Source organism: Cololabis saira, chromosome 3 (genome assembly GCF_033807715.1).
Source record: "Cololabis saira isolate AMF1-May2022 chromosome 3, fColSai1.1, whole genome shotgun sequence".
Lineage (NCBI taxonomy): Eukaryota > Metazoa > Chordata > Actinopteri > Beloniformes > Belonidae > Cololabis > Cololabis saira.
The window spans coordinates 37,169,603-37,183,557 of record NC_084589.1 but is presented as its reverse complement, the minus strand read 5'-3'; the positions used below and the strand labels follow the sequence as shown (position 1 = coordinate 37,183,557).

Sequence of the window (13,955 nt, the reverse complement as noted above, 5' to 3'; positions counted from 1 at the left end):
TATGTATGTATGTATGTATGTATGTATGTATGTATGTATGTATAATTTATATTTATAAGATAATTGATTTGAGTAAGTGAGGGGGCTGTTTGTGTGCTGGTGAAGGGAGACTGGGCTGCATTCGTTTAGATGGTTTTTAAAGTAGAAAATACTCCCTGGAGCTGCAGATCCACCCGAGTTGTAGGCCAGCTCTCTATTTGATCTCCTTATCTTCCGTTAAATGTTTAACTGTTCTGTCCTCCAGCCGCGTGCAGCTCAGGAAAGGGTTAAGTTGTTTTACAGTTTCCTGCTGAGAGGAGGTCCTTCTGGTAAGAGCTTGGCAGCAGACTCATCACTCGTTGCTCTGGGAACAAGAACTGCGCAGACTTCCATCTACTGTCAGCTCCAGTTTTCGCTTCTTTTTCAAGCAGGTTGGTCCTTTTGTTCTGGTTCTGGTTTCTGAACAGGTCATCTTTCCCTATCTCTGTTTATCGTACTATGACAGATGTAGGAGGATGGAGGAGATCAGCTTGGGGACGTTTGTAACGTCAGATTTTAAAAGCAGACCTGCAGAGAGACCTACTTACGCGTGTGAGATAGGAAGTACTAAATACCACAGATAACAGATACATACACACATATATATATATATATATATATATATATATATATATATATATATATATGTATATATATATACCCGAACTACCTTTCGTTACAATAGTTTCTCTTCCACATCATATTAGAGGAACTTTGGACCCCTTTTTTTTGTCGTGTCATTTCAATCAAGTTTTTGCCTCTGTTTTTTAATCTTTCAGCCTTTGTTTATGGATGTTTGTGTGTGTGTGTTTGGGGGGGCGGGGTCTGATAATCACAGCATAGGTGGATTCAGTTGATCTGCAGTTGAAACGGCTGTAAACAGGAAGCGGGTATCCGTCTCTTTCCCACCACCGCCTGCGTGAGAAGAAGCTTCTGGTACCCTTTTTCCACCAAACCGGTTCCAGGGCTGGTGCTGGTTCACAACTGGTTTGGGTGGGAACATCAGATGCTTTTAATCAAAGACCGTCAGGTTATCACATTTCCATCAAGCGTCATCTCGTGGACAGACGGCCTAAAATTAGTCTCTAATACCCACCAAACCAGTTCCAGAGCTAGTTCTGGGCCCGTGCTGGTGCTGGTTCACCGGTTTGTTTTTCCACAGCTCCGGTGCTAAGGGGAGCCACGTCATTACGTCACTCCAAACGTCAGTTACGTTGCTGCGTTTGCGTTAAAGTTGCAGCAACAACAAGGCATCTGCTCTAATAGGACTTGGTCCACGTAGCTCCTCCGTGGACACATCTCTAAAAGACAGGTTGTCTCCTCCTCAGACCCATGATGCTTTGCTGCATCCAGATTAATTCTTATTTGAAAATGTCTCCGTCTCCCAGTCTTGCTGTTGCCGTTGGTCTTAATAACTCCCCCCCTCTCCGCTTAAGCCGGGCAGACACTGTGCGATTATCGGCTCGTTTTGAGCCGATTTTTCAGTCGTGCGACTATTTTTTGGATCGGGACAGATTTTGACCCAATTGTTGCTCGTGCCTCGTGCAGTGTACGTGGGGTAACGACGAGAGATTAACACCTCACGACGAGCTCCCGATCAGGAATCGTGAGCTCGCAAGAAAATCAAGCGTGTTTGAAATCCTGGTCGCTCCTCGTGAAGGAATCGCACAGTTGAAGCAGCTACGACCCGATTTGCCTCATCCTTTCGCAGAGAGCATGCGCAATCTCTGATGCCACGTCAAAAACTATTATTTGTAGTTTAAGTTTTGCAAATTCACATTACAAATCATGTTTTAATAGCAGAAAAAAAGACCGCATTTCCACATACGGTGCGGGTCGCCGCGTAGCCTACGCCGTAGGTCTGCGTTGGTGTAACGCGGAACCATACATCAGCCTTTAGTGCACGCTCTGCGCTGTTCGGAACACTTCTCTTCTCTGTTGTGCTCATTTTGCTGGGACGTCGGGTCCCTCCGCCGAGACACAACTTTTGCGGTATGCGTTCATTGTTGTGTCTAAAAATGATGCGCAGTGCCGACCCAATCAGAAACGGTACAGATATTTTGGGATTTTTTTTATATATATAAAAAAATTAAATTATAAAAAAATAAAGGATCCCATAACCTTTGATCAGGTGGGCAGGACGCACGTTTGGGTGAACACAGCTCACACCTGCCCCAAAACCGGCCTCGAGATCCAGTAACAGAGGTCCGACGGGAGGATTATGATCGTATAGTGTGAGCAGACGGGTCGCATCCGAGCATCGGGTCGTACAGTGTGAGAACATAAATCGTGGGCTGTGAACTTTTGAACGCAGCAATCTAGTCGTGCAGTGTGAGATGGGGCAGTCTCACACGATTTAAAATAACGCACAGTGTATGCCCAGCTTTACGTAAGCGGTTCTTTTCTCTGGCCCAGCAAAGAGTTGGTGCTACCTTGGAACCGGAACCAGTTCTTTGTCCGTGGAAACAGAAAGCCCGGTTCCAAACTCAGCACTGGAACCAGAACCAGAACCAGCCCTGGAACCGGTTTGGTGGAAAAGGGGGTAACGGTGATGTCGTTGATCCGTTTATATCCTGAGAACCTGTTACTAGAGTTGCCACCCGTCCCGTAAAATACGGAATTGTCCTTTATTTGAGAAAAAAAATGTTGCGTCCCGTATTGAACTAATACGGGACGATTTGTCCCGTATTTTCATTAACTTTTACACCATATTCTAGTTGAATTATTGAAATAAATTAACTTTTACACCATATTCTAGTTGAATTATTGAAATAAATTAACCTTTAAACCATATTCTTGTTGAATTATTGAAATAAATTAAACTTTTACACCATATTCTAGTTGAATGATTGAAATAAATTAACCTTTAAACCATATTCTTGTTGAATTATTGAAATAAATTAACCTTTAAACCATATTCTTGTTGAATTATTGAAATAAATGAACTTTTACACCATATTCTAGTTGAATTATTGAAATAAATTAACTTTTACACCATATTCTAGTTGAATTATTGAAATAAATTAACTTTTACACCATATTCTAGTTGAATTATTGAAATAAATTAACTTTTACACCATATTCTTCACCTGTAGCTATATTATACATCTGGGCTGATGTGGACATACGTAGCATAGGACGATATTTCAGTTGCTATATGGTTGTCTGTCTGTACAGTCATGAAAGTTCAATGCTATTAAAGCACTTTAAACTTTAAATCAAAGCATTTTGTTTTTTCATATAAAATAAACAAATGTTTATGCAGTTTAGAAGTTTTGGGGCTTTTTTTTGGCTCCTGCGCTGCTGAAATCAGGGCGTCCCTTATTTCTATTTCTGAAAGGTGGCAACCCTACCTGTGACGTGGCTCTCACCGAGCACGTTTACCGCTAACGAACCGTCTCGTTTGTCCCCAGCAGCAGGCGGGATGTCGGTCACCATGAGCCGCGCCGACGGCGTGGCCACGTTCACGCTGACCTCTGACCCCCAGAGCCGCTGGCCCCCGCTGTGCCAGATCTTGAAGAGCCTGTGCTACAGCCCCGTGTGCTGCTCGGTGTCGCGGCAGCTGGGGCGGGTCCAGAGGACGTCGTCGTCCGTCCTCGGGGTGAGTGGACAGGTTCGTGTCGGCGTGGTATCGAGACCGAACTGGGCCGAAACTTCTGCTCTTTCCGTCCGCAGACGCTGCACATCATGACGGGGCTGATCAGCATGGGCCTCAGCGCCATCATCTCGTGCACCCGCGCCGGCTCCTGGTACCGCTCACAGATGGACCGCACCAACTTCCCCTACTGGCTGGGGGCTCTGGTGAGAACAACACGCCACTTAACCTGACAACCTTCATCAATAGTAACAAAATGTACTGTAATTATAGAGACAGTAGTTTGACTGTATGAGTCAATTAAAAAAAATCAAAAAGTTCAACCTCAAATTAATAAATATTAAATAAACTTCAACCTGAAATAAATAAATATCAAATAAAAGAATTCAACCTGAAATAAAAAAAATATTAACCTGAAATAAATATCAAATAAAAAGATTCAACCTAAAATAAACTGAAATAAATAAATATCAAATAAAAGATTCAACTTTAAATTTAAAAGAAATTAACTTGAAATAAATATCAAATTAAAAGATTCAACCTAAAATAAATGAAAAAATATGAAATAAAAAAACTTGAACCTGAAATAAATAAGTATTAAATAAACTTCAACCTGAAATAAATAAATATCAAATAAAAGAATTCAACCTGAAATAAAAAAAATATTAACCTGAAATAAATATCAAATAAAAAGATTCAACCTAAAATAAATGTAAAGAATATGAAATAAAAAACTTCAACCTGAAATAAATAAATATTAAATAAACTTCAACCTGAAATAAATCAATATCAAATAAAAATATTCAACCTGAAATTAAAAAAAATATTAACCTGAAAAAAAATATTAACCTGAAATAAATATCAAATTAAAAGATTCAACCTAAAATAAATTTAAAGAATATGAAATAAAAAAACTTCAACCTGAAATAAGTAAATATTGAATAAACTTCAACCTGAAATAAATAAAAATCAAATAAAAAAATTCAACCTGAAATAAGATAATATTAACCTGAAATAAATAAACATCAATTTAAAAGATTCAACATGAAATAAAAAAAACTTCAACCTGAAATAGGTAAATATTAAATAAAAGAATTCAACCTGAAATAAAAAAAATATTAACCTGAAATAAATATCAAATAAAAAGATTCAACCTAAAATAAATTGAAAGAATATGAAATAAAAAACTTCAACCTGAAATAAATAAATATTAAATAAACTTCAACCTGAAATAAATCAATATCAAATAAAAATATTCAACCTGAAATAAAAAAAATATTAAAAGATTCAACCTAAAATAAATTTAAAGAATATGAAATAAAAAAACTTCAACCTGAAATAAGTAAATATTGAATAAACTTCAACCTGAAATAAATAAAAATCAAATAAAAAAATTCAACCTGAAATAAAATATTAACCTGAAATAAATAAACATCAATTTAAAAGATTCAACATGAAATAAAAAAACTTCAACCTGAAATAAGTAAATATTAAATAAACTTCAACCTGAAACAAAAAAAATATCAAATTTAAAAAATGTTGCCTGAAATTTAAAATATATATATACAATGAACTTAACTTCAACCTGAAATGATAAATAAATGTTGAATAAAAAACTTAAAACTGACATGAATAAATATTAAATAACCCCAGTCTGGACTCCAGTCTCAGGTTGCCTCAGGGGTGTTTCTATCCCCCTGGGGGCCCTGGGCAGGAGAGACCATGGGGCCCCCCACAATCATGATGAATGAAGTCCAGGACCACAGATCAGCGACGACATTGTTTATTAAACAATTAACATATAAAAAAAATAATAAATAACATAACTATCTAAATGCAAACTTTGCATATCCCCTAACTTATGATGTGGCTGTGAATGTGTTTAGAAGAAAATGGCTGAATTCACTTTATTTTCGTGTCTCCAGAGCGATATGTTTGCTTCTTTTTCTCAAATTGTGAATCACTATTGCCCCACGTTGATGCTGGCTAGTAATGGGGCCCCATTAGGGAGATTCCTGACTGTCATTGCAGTGTCTATGGGGGTTTCAGGTTGTGTCGCTGCTATGGAGCGATATCAGCCGTAGAGCTGGGTATCATCACTGACCTCCCGATACGATACGATTCCGATACACTAGGTCCCAAGACGATACGATTTCCGATACGATACGATTTCCGATACGATACGATATCGATATTCTGGTTACAATAAGGGAGTAACATGATCCTTCCACGCGCCACGTCCGGCCAGAGAATCCCCACCCTGCCTGGTGAAAAGAAGCAGCCTGCTCACTCCTCAAGTAAGGAGACTTGAGCTCAGTGCAGGGCCTCCCGGGGTTGGTAGATGGAGCAATGCCCAGGACTGACTTGGGTGGAGCACTGGGTGATAAAATGGGGGAAAAAATCGGGATTTAAAAAAAAAAAATATATATATTTTTTTTTTTAAATCGATACTTGGATTTATGTATCGATAATCGTTCCTACACATGCATATCGATACAATATCGATATATCAATATTTTTAACCCACCCCTAGCCGTCTGTCGGGGGGCCCCTACTCTCAATTAGCTAGTGACAAATTGGAAAGGGCCCCGTGAGGGGGGTTTCTGATGCGTTGTCGTTGCAGCGGCTAAAGTAGTTTAATTATTTAGTCCCCGGGGCCCCCTTCAGCTCGGGTTCTTCAGTTCTGTTCTTCTTCTTTTCTAGTTCATTCTGTTCGGCATCTCGTGCATCCTGTCGGAGAAGTACCCGAGTCCATGTCTGGTGAGTGAAAACACAGCTTTATTTATTGTTTATGAAGTAAAAGATGAGCCGGTCGGGCCCGTGATGTTTTTTGCGTGAACACGTCCGTCGCTGCAGGTGATCCTCAACACGACTCTGAACCTGGCGGGCGTCGCCTTCGCCATCGCCGCCATCGTGCTCTACAGCATCAACATGTCTCAGTTGGACGTCAGGATCTGGTGTGACCAGCGCTACTACTTTGGTCCCACGAGCCCGACCCTGTCCGAGGACGAGCAGCACCTCAGGGACCAGTGTCTGGAGGGCCGGCAGCTGATCCAAGTGAGCGTGGGAAACACACCCGACATCATCATCGTCACGTCTGGGGTCTGATTCGGTCAAAACTTTAAACTTGAACAGTAGGAAAGGTTTATTTCGGATGATATCTTTTTTTTTTTTTTACTTTATTTTTCTATGTGCCACACCATAGTGACGTTCAGTATAACAACAGAAGAAAAAAAAACAACAACTAATATACATATATAGACATAAGACAGACACCAACCTCAACATATACACGAAGAAAAAAAAAAAAATAAATACATGAATAATTAAAAGGACATATCTAAACAACAAACACAAACAAAGCAAAGAGAGGCCTAACATGCCTTTAAATACCTTCCAGCCCCCCTGTTACCTCCCTCCCCTATACATCCCTTACACTTCACTCTTTTATGTATTAGCCAAAATTCCTATTTTCACAAATCCTTATTTCCATTCTTATTTCATAAACACAATACAACTAGAGGGAGAGAGACGCACCATGAGAGCAAGTAAACAAACAAGTACATGACAGTACCTCCAAAGATAAAAAGATAATAAAAAAATAAATAAATGAATAAAATAATAATAAAAAAATAAATAAATAAAAAAAATAAAATAAATTAAAATTAAATTAAATAAATAAAAAAAGAAAAAAAAACTAAGTGCTCCCCGTTCAGTTGTTGACTCCTCCATATTATTATTAATTATTATTATTATTATTATTATTATTATTATTATTATTATTATTATACTCCTCCATATCCGTCAAATAATCCATTGACCGCCTCAGTATTAAGAGTAGTAAGCTTTTAGGTGCTTTTAGATCTCTTCATGTCTTATGCTATCTTAACATTTCACCCCCATTTTTTATATAGCTCTCCCATTTAGCCCACAGCATGTGTCTCATCCCAAGATTTCCTCTGATTTTACATGTTTATTGCTCCATTTCTTTTACTTGTTCCATTAAGTCTCGCCATTTCTCTAAAACTGGACTTGATTTCTGAAGCCAGTTTTTTGTTATGAGTTTAAGAGCTGTTATTCTTAAAATTCTTATAAGGTTATTTCAGATGATATCTAATCTAAAAAAGTGAGCAATGACCCAAAACCACAAGTCCAGCGTCCGACCCATCGGTAAGCCCCGCCCCCCCTTAGTTACTGTTGCTAACTGGGACAATCTGTTGTTTTGTTTGCAGTTTTTACAAATATCTGGACACAGAATGATCTCATTTTGTTGAGGATCTTTCAAATGGGACATCAATATGCCGTTGGGTTGTATGGAAAGAAATAGATCTAAAAATAAAAACATAAACAGTCGGTAATAAAGTTATATTGGAGGGTGAGGTCCAAGCTGTCGTCATGACAACATCCAGGATCAACTCTATAATTGAACTGTGGATGTTTCAACAACATTTCTGCCGGTCGACGTTTCAAACTGGAACCTCGGAGAGGTGACCGGGGTGTCTACAGGTTTGATCGAGGTAAATGTAGCACTTTTTAAATACCATTTTCAAACTAAATTTAAGACCAAAAAGTCAAGTCACTAAAAAATCCAGTGCTGAGGTCGAGGTTGCCAGATCTGACAGGATCCAGCCCAAACGTGATGTAAAAGCCTGCCGAAATAATGAAAAACCAGCCGAATCAAACATTCTCTATGTTAAAACCATTAGTTATTAAATGCGTTATAAATTTCAAGATTCACAACACCACTAAATAGCCAAAAAAAGTTCAGACTCCAAACAAAGACTACAATTAAATTGAGTCAATTAAAGCAAATCAAATATCAGTGAGTTTATTGTGTAAGTTTCTACTTTTCTCTGCAATAGTGGCAACTTATTTGTTAATAATTTTTCCTAAATATTTAGTAAAAACCAGGAAAAGCAGCCCAAATATATATTTTTCAGCCTAACTGGACTGAAACTTTCCCAACCTGGCAACACAGATTTAGAACCTCCGCAGGAGATTCTCCTCAAAACGATGAAATAAACTTTTGAATGATGACTGGATACATTACCTCCAAAATTAAGACCCTTGGATTGAGATTTAAGTACATATAAAAAATAATACATTTAAAGGCCTTAGTTTAGCAAAAAAAAATGGAATTTAAGACTTTTTAAGGACCCGTCACCCCTGGGTGACGCCCGTGTCCGTGTCCCACCAGATGCTGCTGCGCGGCATCAACGGCGTGCTGATCGTCCTGTCGGTGCTGGAGCTCTGCGTCGTCTTCAGCTCGGCCGTGGTGGGGATCAAGGCCCTGAGGAACTCCGGGACCAAGGACCAAGACCAGGTGGGAGCAGTTTCTGAATCGTTGACGACGTAAAGCTCGGGGTTAAAATCTTGTTTAAGATACCACCTTTAAAATGTCATGGAGTGGGGGGCGCCAAGAACGACAAGTACCGACAGTTTGGAGTCGGTACCCTCCACTTAAAGGAGCATGAGGCCGGATTGAGGCAGGATTTATGAAAAAAATGTGTATACGTTTTAAGTTTTCTAGTAATAATGTCAGATGAAGCGTTCCAAACCCAAAAGAATGAGCCCTCTAGTGTATCTCTCCGTTGCCTTGAACAGGCTGTGTGCTGCAAAATGTGCTGCAATTGTGGGGCCGAATTTCCCGCGCTGTCCTGCGGATGTGACGTCACATGACGCTGCATGCGCGTTCTCCCCGTTCTCCCGTGCCGGCTTCACTGTTGGCTGCAGTACCCCCAACGGCCGTCGTGGTGAAGGGTGGTGCTAGAGAGTCTCATTTCTTAAAAGGAGCCTCATGCTCCTTTAAGCCTGATTTAAGGTTTTGCGTTAAACCAACGCAGAGCACACGCCGTTGCCGTGACGCCGTCGTGAACCCTTCAGACTTCTCCGTCTCTCCATTTCGCCGCGGTGCAATACCCCCCCCAGAGCGCTAGTTGATACTTTGTTTAGCTTCCTGATTTTCCGGTCACAGTGAATCAAAGGTAAGGACAACTATTGTGCAAAAAAACAAAACAACCCAAAAAAAAAAAAATCACACACACACGAAGAAAAGAGCATTGAAAGTTCACGACTGCTTCACGAACCGGAACCGGAAATGCGTTGCTACCAAGCAAACCAATCACAGCCCCCTCGGTCTGCGTTGGGTCCGTGTCGCATCGACGCATAGTTAAATTTTTTGGGAGGTGCACGTCAGGCTACGGCGTAGACTACAGAGAGCCTCCCGCGTAGGCTCTGCGTTGATTTAACGCAGAACCATAATTCAGCCTTTATACATCAATGTTGGTTTAAATCGATCTCCTCGACAGTCGCCGTGTTTGTTTTAAATCAGTAGCCAGTTCGTCGCTGCCCCCTGGTGGACGTGTTGCTTAGCAACCACTGGAAAGCAAACGATGCAGAGATAAGTGGAGTAGTGACAGAATACGGAAGAGTATTAGGGCCAGGCAGGAGAAAAATAAAAATAATATTTTAGAGGAGGAAGATTTTTTTTTCATTATGCACTTCGAGAAAAAAGTCGAAATGTTGAGAAAAAAGTCAAAGTTTTGTAAATATAGTTGAACAATAAGGTTCAGAATACAAGAATTGGCTTTACGATATTGTTTTGAAACACATATCACACATATGCAGTTGCATAAGAGAAACGTACCCTTAACGTTACACTCCAAGGATGTAAGTTAGTTACAGCTGCTGCTGCATAGCTGTCAGTCGCTCTCCTAACTGGATTTGATGGGCCAGAGGAGACATTTCGACTTTATTCAAGAAAATTTATTTCAACTTTATTCTCGAAATTTCGACTTTATTCACGAAATTTCAACTTTTTTCTTGAAATTGTATTTCAACATTAATCTCAACATTTCGACTTTTTCTCGACAATTTGCCTTTTTTCTCGAAGTCCACAATAAAAAAAAATATTCCCCTCTCAAATATTTTTTCTCCTGCATGGCCCTAATAATCGAACAAGATGCTCGAACATATGAAAAACGAGGCTCAAAAGCCACAAAAAAAACTGTTAAAACCTCGTGCCTTAGACCCCGTCCACACGTAGCCGGGTATTTTTAAAAACGAATATTTCCCCCCTCCGTTTATAAAAAAATTTGCATCCACACATAACCGAAGATCTGCGTTTTCGACCGCATTCATAAGCATTCTAACTCAGGGGTAGGCAACCCTGGTCATCTGCGGGTCCCGGGAAGCTGCACCTCCGCGGGCACCGCGGCTCCGCAGCATGGATCTATTATATAACGCTCCGCGGGCACCGTAGGGTGCGCGTCGCCGCGTACCCTACGGTTGTAGGCTCTGTGTCGGTGTAACGCAGTAAGCGGTGGTCAAGACCAGAGACCATTTATTTAATAGCTTGGAGAACAGATGCTGGATCATCTGTAGTAAACAAAAGTCGCACGTCAGAGCAGATTTGTTGTTGTTTTGGAGCATAATGTGACGTTTGAAAACGCAAAACTGCTCTCTGTCTCTGTCTACACGCATCTACATAAACGGAGTTTTCAAAAATCTTCACTTTGCCCGGAGTTTTTTTAAACCTTCGTTTATTTGCGTTTTCGTGTGGATGACAGGTCAAAACGTAGGAAAATATCTCCGGTTTAGCAGATATCCGCAGATATCCGGCTACGTGTGGACGGGGTCTTAGTGTCGTTCACACGGAACAGGATAAAGGCGTTACCATGGAAACTGGATACCAACCAATCATTCAATAAGGTCAAAATCAGAGGTCAATAAGTTTTTATAAATAATCCGCATTGTGCAGCCGTTTCACATCAGCTAGCGTCGCAGCTGGAGGAGAGGGGGGTGGTGGGGGTGTCTGATTGACATTTTTGTGGATACGCCCCAGCCCCCCAGTCTCGCGCTCAGAAGGTTTGCCGATTTTTTCCAGTGGCCAGCCGCGGTACTGCAACAAAAAATCCCATGGGGCCCAAAAAGCTTTTTTCCCATAGACTGCAATAGTAAAAGAGAAGCCTCTAAAACTGTTCACAGGAACCTCCAGCTGTAATCACCGGCAATTACTAATCTTTGTATTCTATATTTTTAAGTCATGGACTTTATATCCGTCAAAAATGTTTTATAACGGCCAGAAAAGTCAAAGAAAAGTCTCTTTCTGGGCGTGACGTCACGGCCGCGTCGGTGCCATTGATGTTGCCCCAGAGCATCATGGGAGGTGACTCAACTGCGCATGAACCAGGAAGTCAGAAATTTTTTCGGCACATGCGCTGGCTGAGCAGAATGCATTGAAATGAATGGGCGGCCATTTTGGGTACTGTATCCAGTTAATATTATAGATCCATGATACGCCCCCTGGCTGTGATTGGAGGAGCTGCGACAGAACACTGTAGGCTGCACCGCGGGCTGCAGGCAGCCCCCGGGTCTGGCAGTCAGAAGGCGCGCCGATTTTTTCCAGTGGCCAGCCGCGGTACTGCAACAAAAAATCCCATGTGGCCCAAAAAGCTTTTTTCCCATAGACCGCAATAGTAAAAGAGAAGCCTCTAAAACTGTTCACAGGAACCTCCAGCTGTAATCACCGGCAATTACTAATCTTTGTATTCTATATTTTAAGTCATGGACTTTATATCCGTCAAAAATGTTTTATAACGGCCAGAAAAGTAAAAGAAAAGTCTCTTTCTGGGCACGACGTCACAGCCGTGTCCGTGCATTCCACGGATGTTTATATTAATATATATTATGTAATTATATTATATTAATACATTAATAATATATGTAATACTATACATGTAATAATATACATTAATTAATATATTATATTAATACATATTATATTAATATTCGCGGCATTGCCCCGGGGCATGATGGGAGGCCCCAGAGCATCATGGGAGGTGACTCAACTGCGCATGCTCTATGGGCCGCTGTATGCGGAAGTAAACCCGGAAGTCAGGAACTTTTTCAGCGTATGTGCTGAGTGAGTAAAATGCATTGAAATGAATGGGCGGCCATTTTCAAAGTCCCATCCAGTTTTTATTAATACATCCATGGCTGCAGGTGGTGCCACTTGCCACAGGAGCAGATTTGTCCCCCTGAATGGCCCTGTTTATGTGATATTATCAGAAAATACAGGAAATATCAGAAAATGTGACCAAAAGTAAACTTACCAACTGCAACTTTAAGTTTCGATCGCTAAAGTCGACAAAAATACGGTGAAGCAGCGACACGTCTGCAGCGTTAATAGTTACACGGATACGAAAGAGAAAAGCGTCTGAAAATGTCGAGGATTAATCGGATTCTGAGTTGCACGTTTCACCTGTGTCTGGTTTTTTCAGGACGCTAGAGACGTTGAACTGTACAAGCCGCTGCTGGAGGAGGTCACCGCCAAGCCTGACGCCTGAGCGTCTTCAGGAGTCTGTACTACTTCTGGAGTCTCTTTTTAAGAGAGATTTAAAATAAACGCACCTCTACTTTCAAATGCACTTATTTCCACCCCGAACCCGGGGCTTTAATGTCCTTTTGTTTTAATTCTATTTTACTACCAAAGTCAAAGTTGTGTATGTGTGATGTTTTGTGATGGCCAGAGCTATTTCACCGGTAAAATGTCCCTAAATAAAGGCATTGAAACCAAACCTCAGCATATTTCACATCATTCGGGAGATTTTTGCAGATACAAATTGGAGGAAAGTATTTAGCTTTGTTACAAAAAGAAATCCAGCGATTAAAGCTGTTTTGAGCAAAGTGTCTCCACTTGGACACTGAAGAGGTTAAATGAGCAGCTGTGATGAGTTTCCTCATTAGCTGAAGACAAATGAAGATAAAAGAAGTTGTGAGGTGCCGAGTTTGCATCTCAACAGGAAGTCAGGAAACCTCCAGAAAACCCTCCGATGTTCTGGATTCAGATGAAACAGGAACTTGCATCAGACTGATGGAAAAGTGTGGAGAAGAAAACAACTACGGAGGTAGATTTGTGTCTTTATTATTCAATCAAAACAAATCAAAAAAATATGTTAATAATAAACCTGCACTACAATTTAAAAAAAAAAAAAGAAAAGCTTTTTCAACCAAATAATGAAAGTGTTTGAATGCAAAAAAATATTTGAACACAAGACACAACCCTGCCCCCATAAAGATCCGGCTCATGAACCAAGACGGACCAGAGCAAGTGTCGGACATGGTGGAGGTGGTTTCATGGTATGAATAGTAAAGCATCTAGTTAATGAATAGTAAAGCCTCTAGTTAGTGTTTAGTAAAGCCTGTAGTTAGTGTTTAGTAAAGCCTCTAGTTAGTGTTTAGTAAAGCCTCTAGTTAGTGTTTAGTAAAGCATCTAGTTAGTGTTTAGTAAACCTCTAGTTAGTGTTTAGTAAAGCCTCTAGTTGGTTTTAGTTAAGCCTTT

The 13,955-nt window shown here is 40.3% G+C and overlaps 1 protein-coding gene across 2 annotated transcripts; it reads left to right on the top strand.

Annotated features, from left to right (window-relative positions):
- The first annotated feature begins 308 nt into the window (after positions 1-308).
- On the top strand, positions 309-13,191 carry LOC133438726 (transmembrane protein 176B-like). 2 transcript variants are annotated; one of them, XM_061717414.1, is made up of 7 exons: positions 309-410; positions 3,435-3,619; positions 3,694-3,819; positions 6,317-6,373; positions 6,470-6,670; positions 8,811-8,936; positions 12,895-13,191. In XM_061717414.1, exons 2-7 carry the CDS (start codon positions 3,443-3,445, stop codon positions 12,958-12,960), a joined length of 753 nt encoding a protein of 250 aa, XP_061573398.1. In that variant the 5' UTR covers positions 309-410; positions 3,435-3,442; the 3' UTR covers positions 12,961-13,191. The 2 variants fall into 2 exon arrangements, with proteins under 2 accessions (XP_061573398.1, XP_061573399.1); XM_061717415.1 differs by having other exon boundaries at positions 322-410; positions 3,432-3,619.
- The last annotated feature ends 764 nt before the right edge of the window (positions 13,192-13,955 follow it).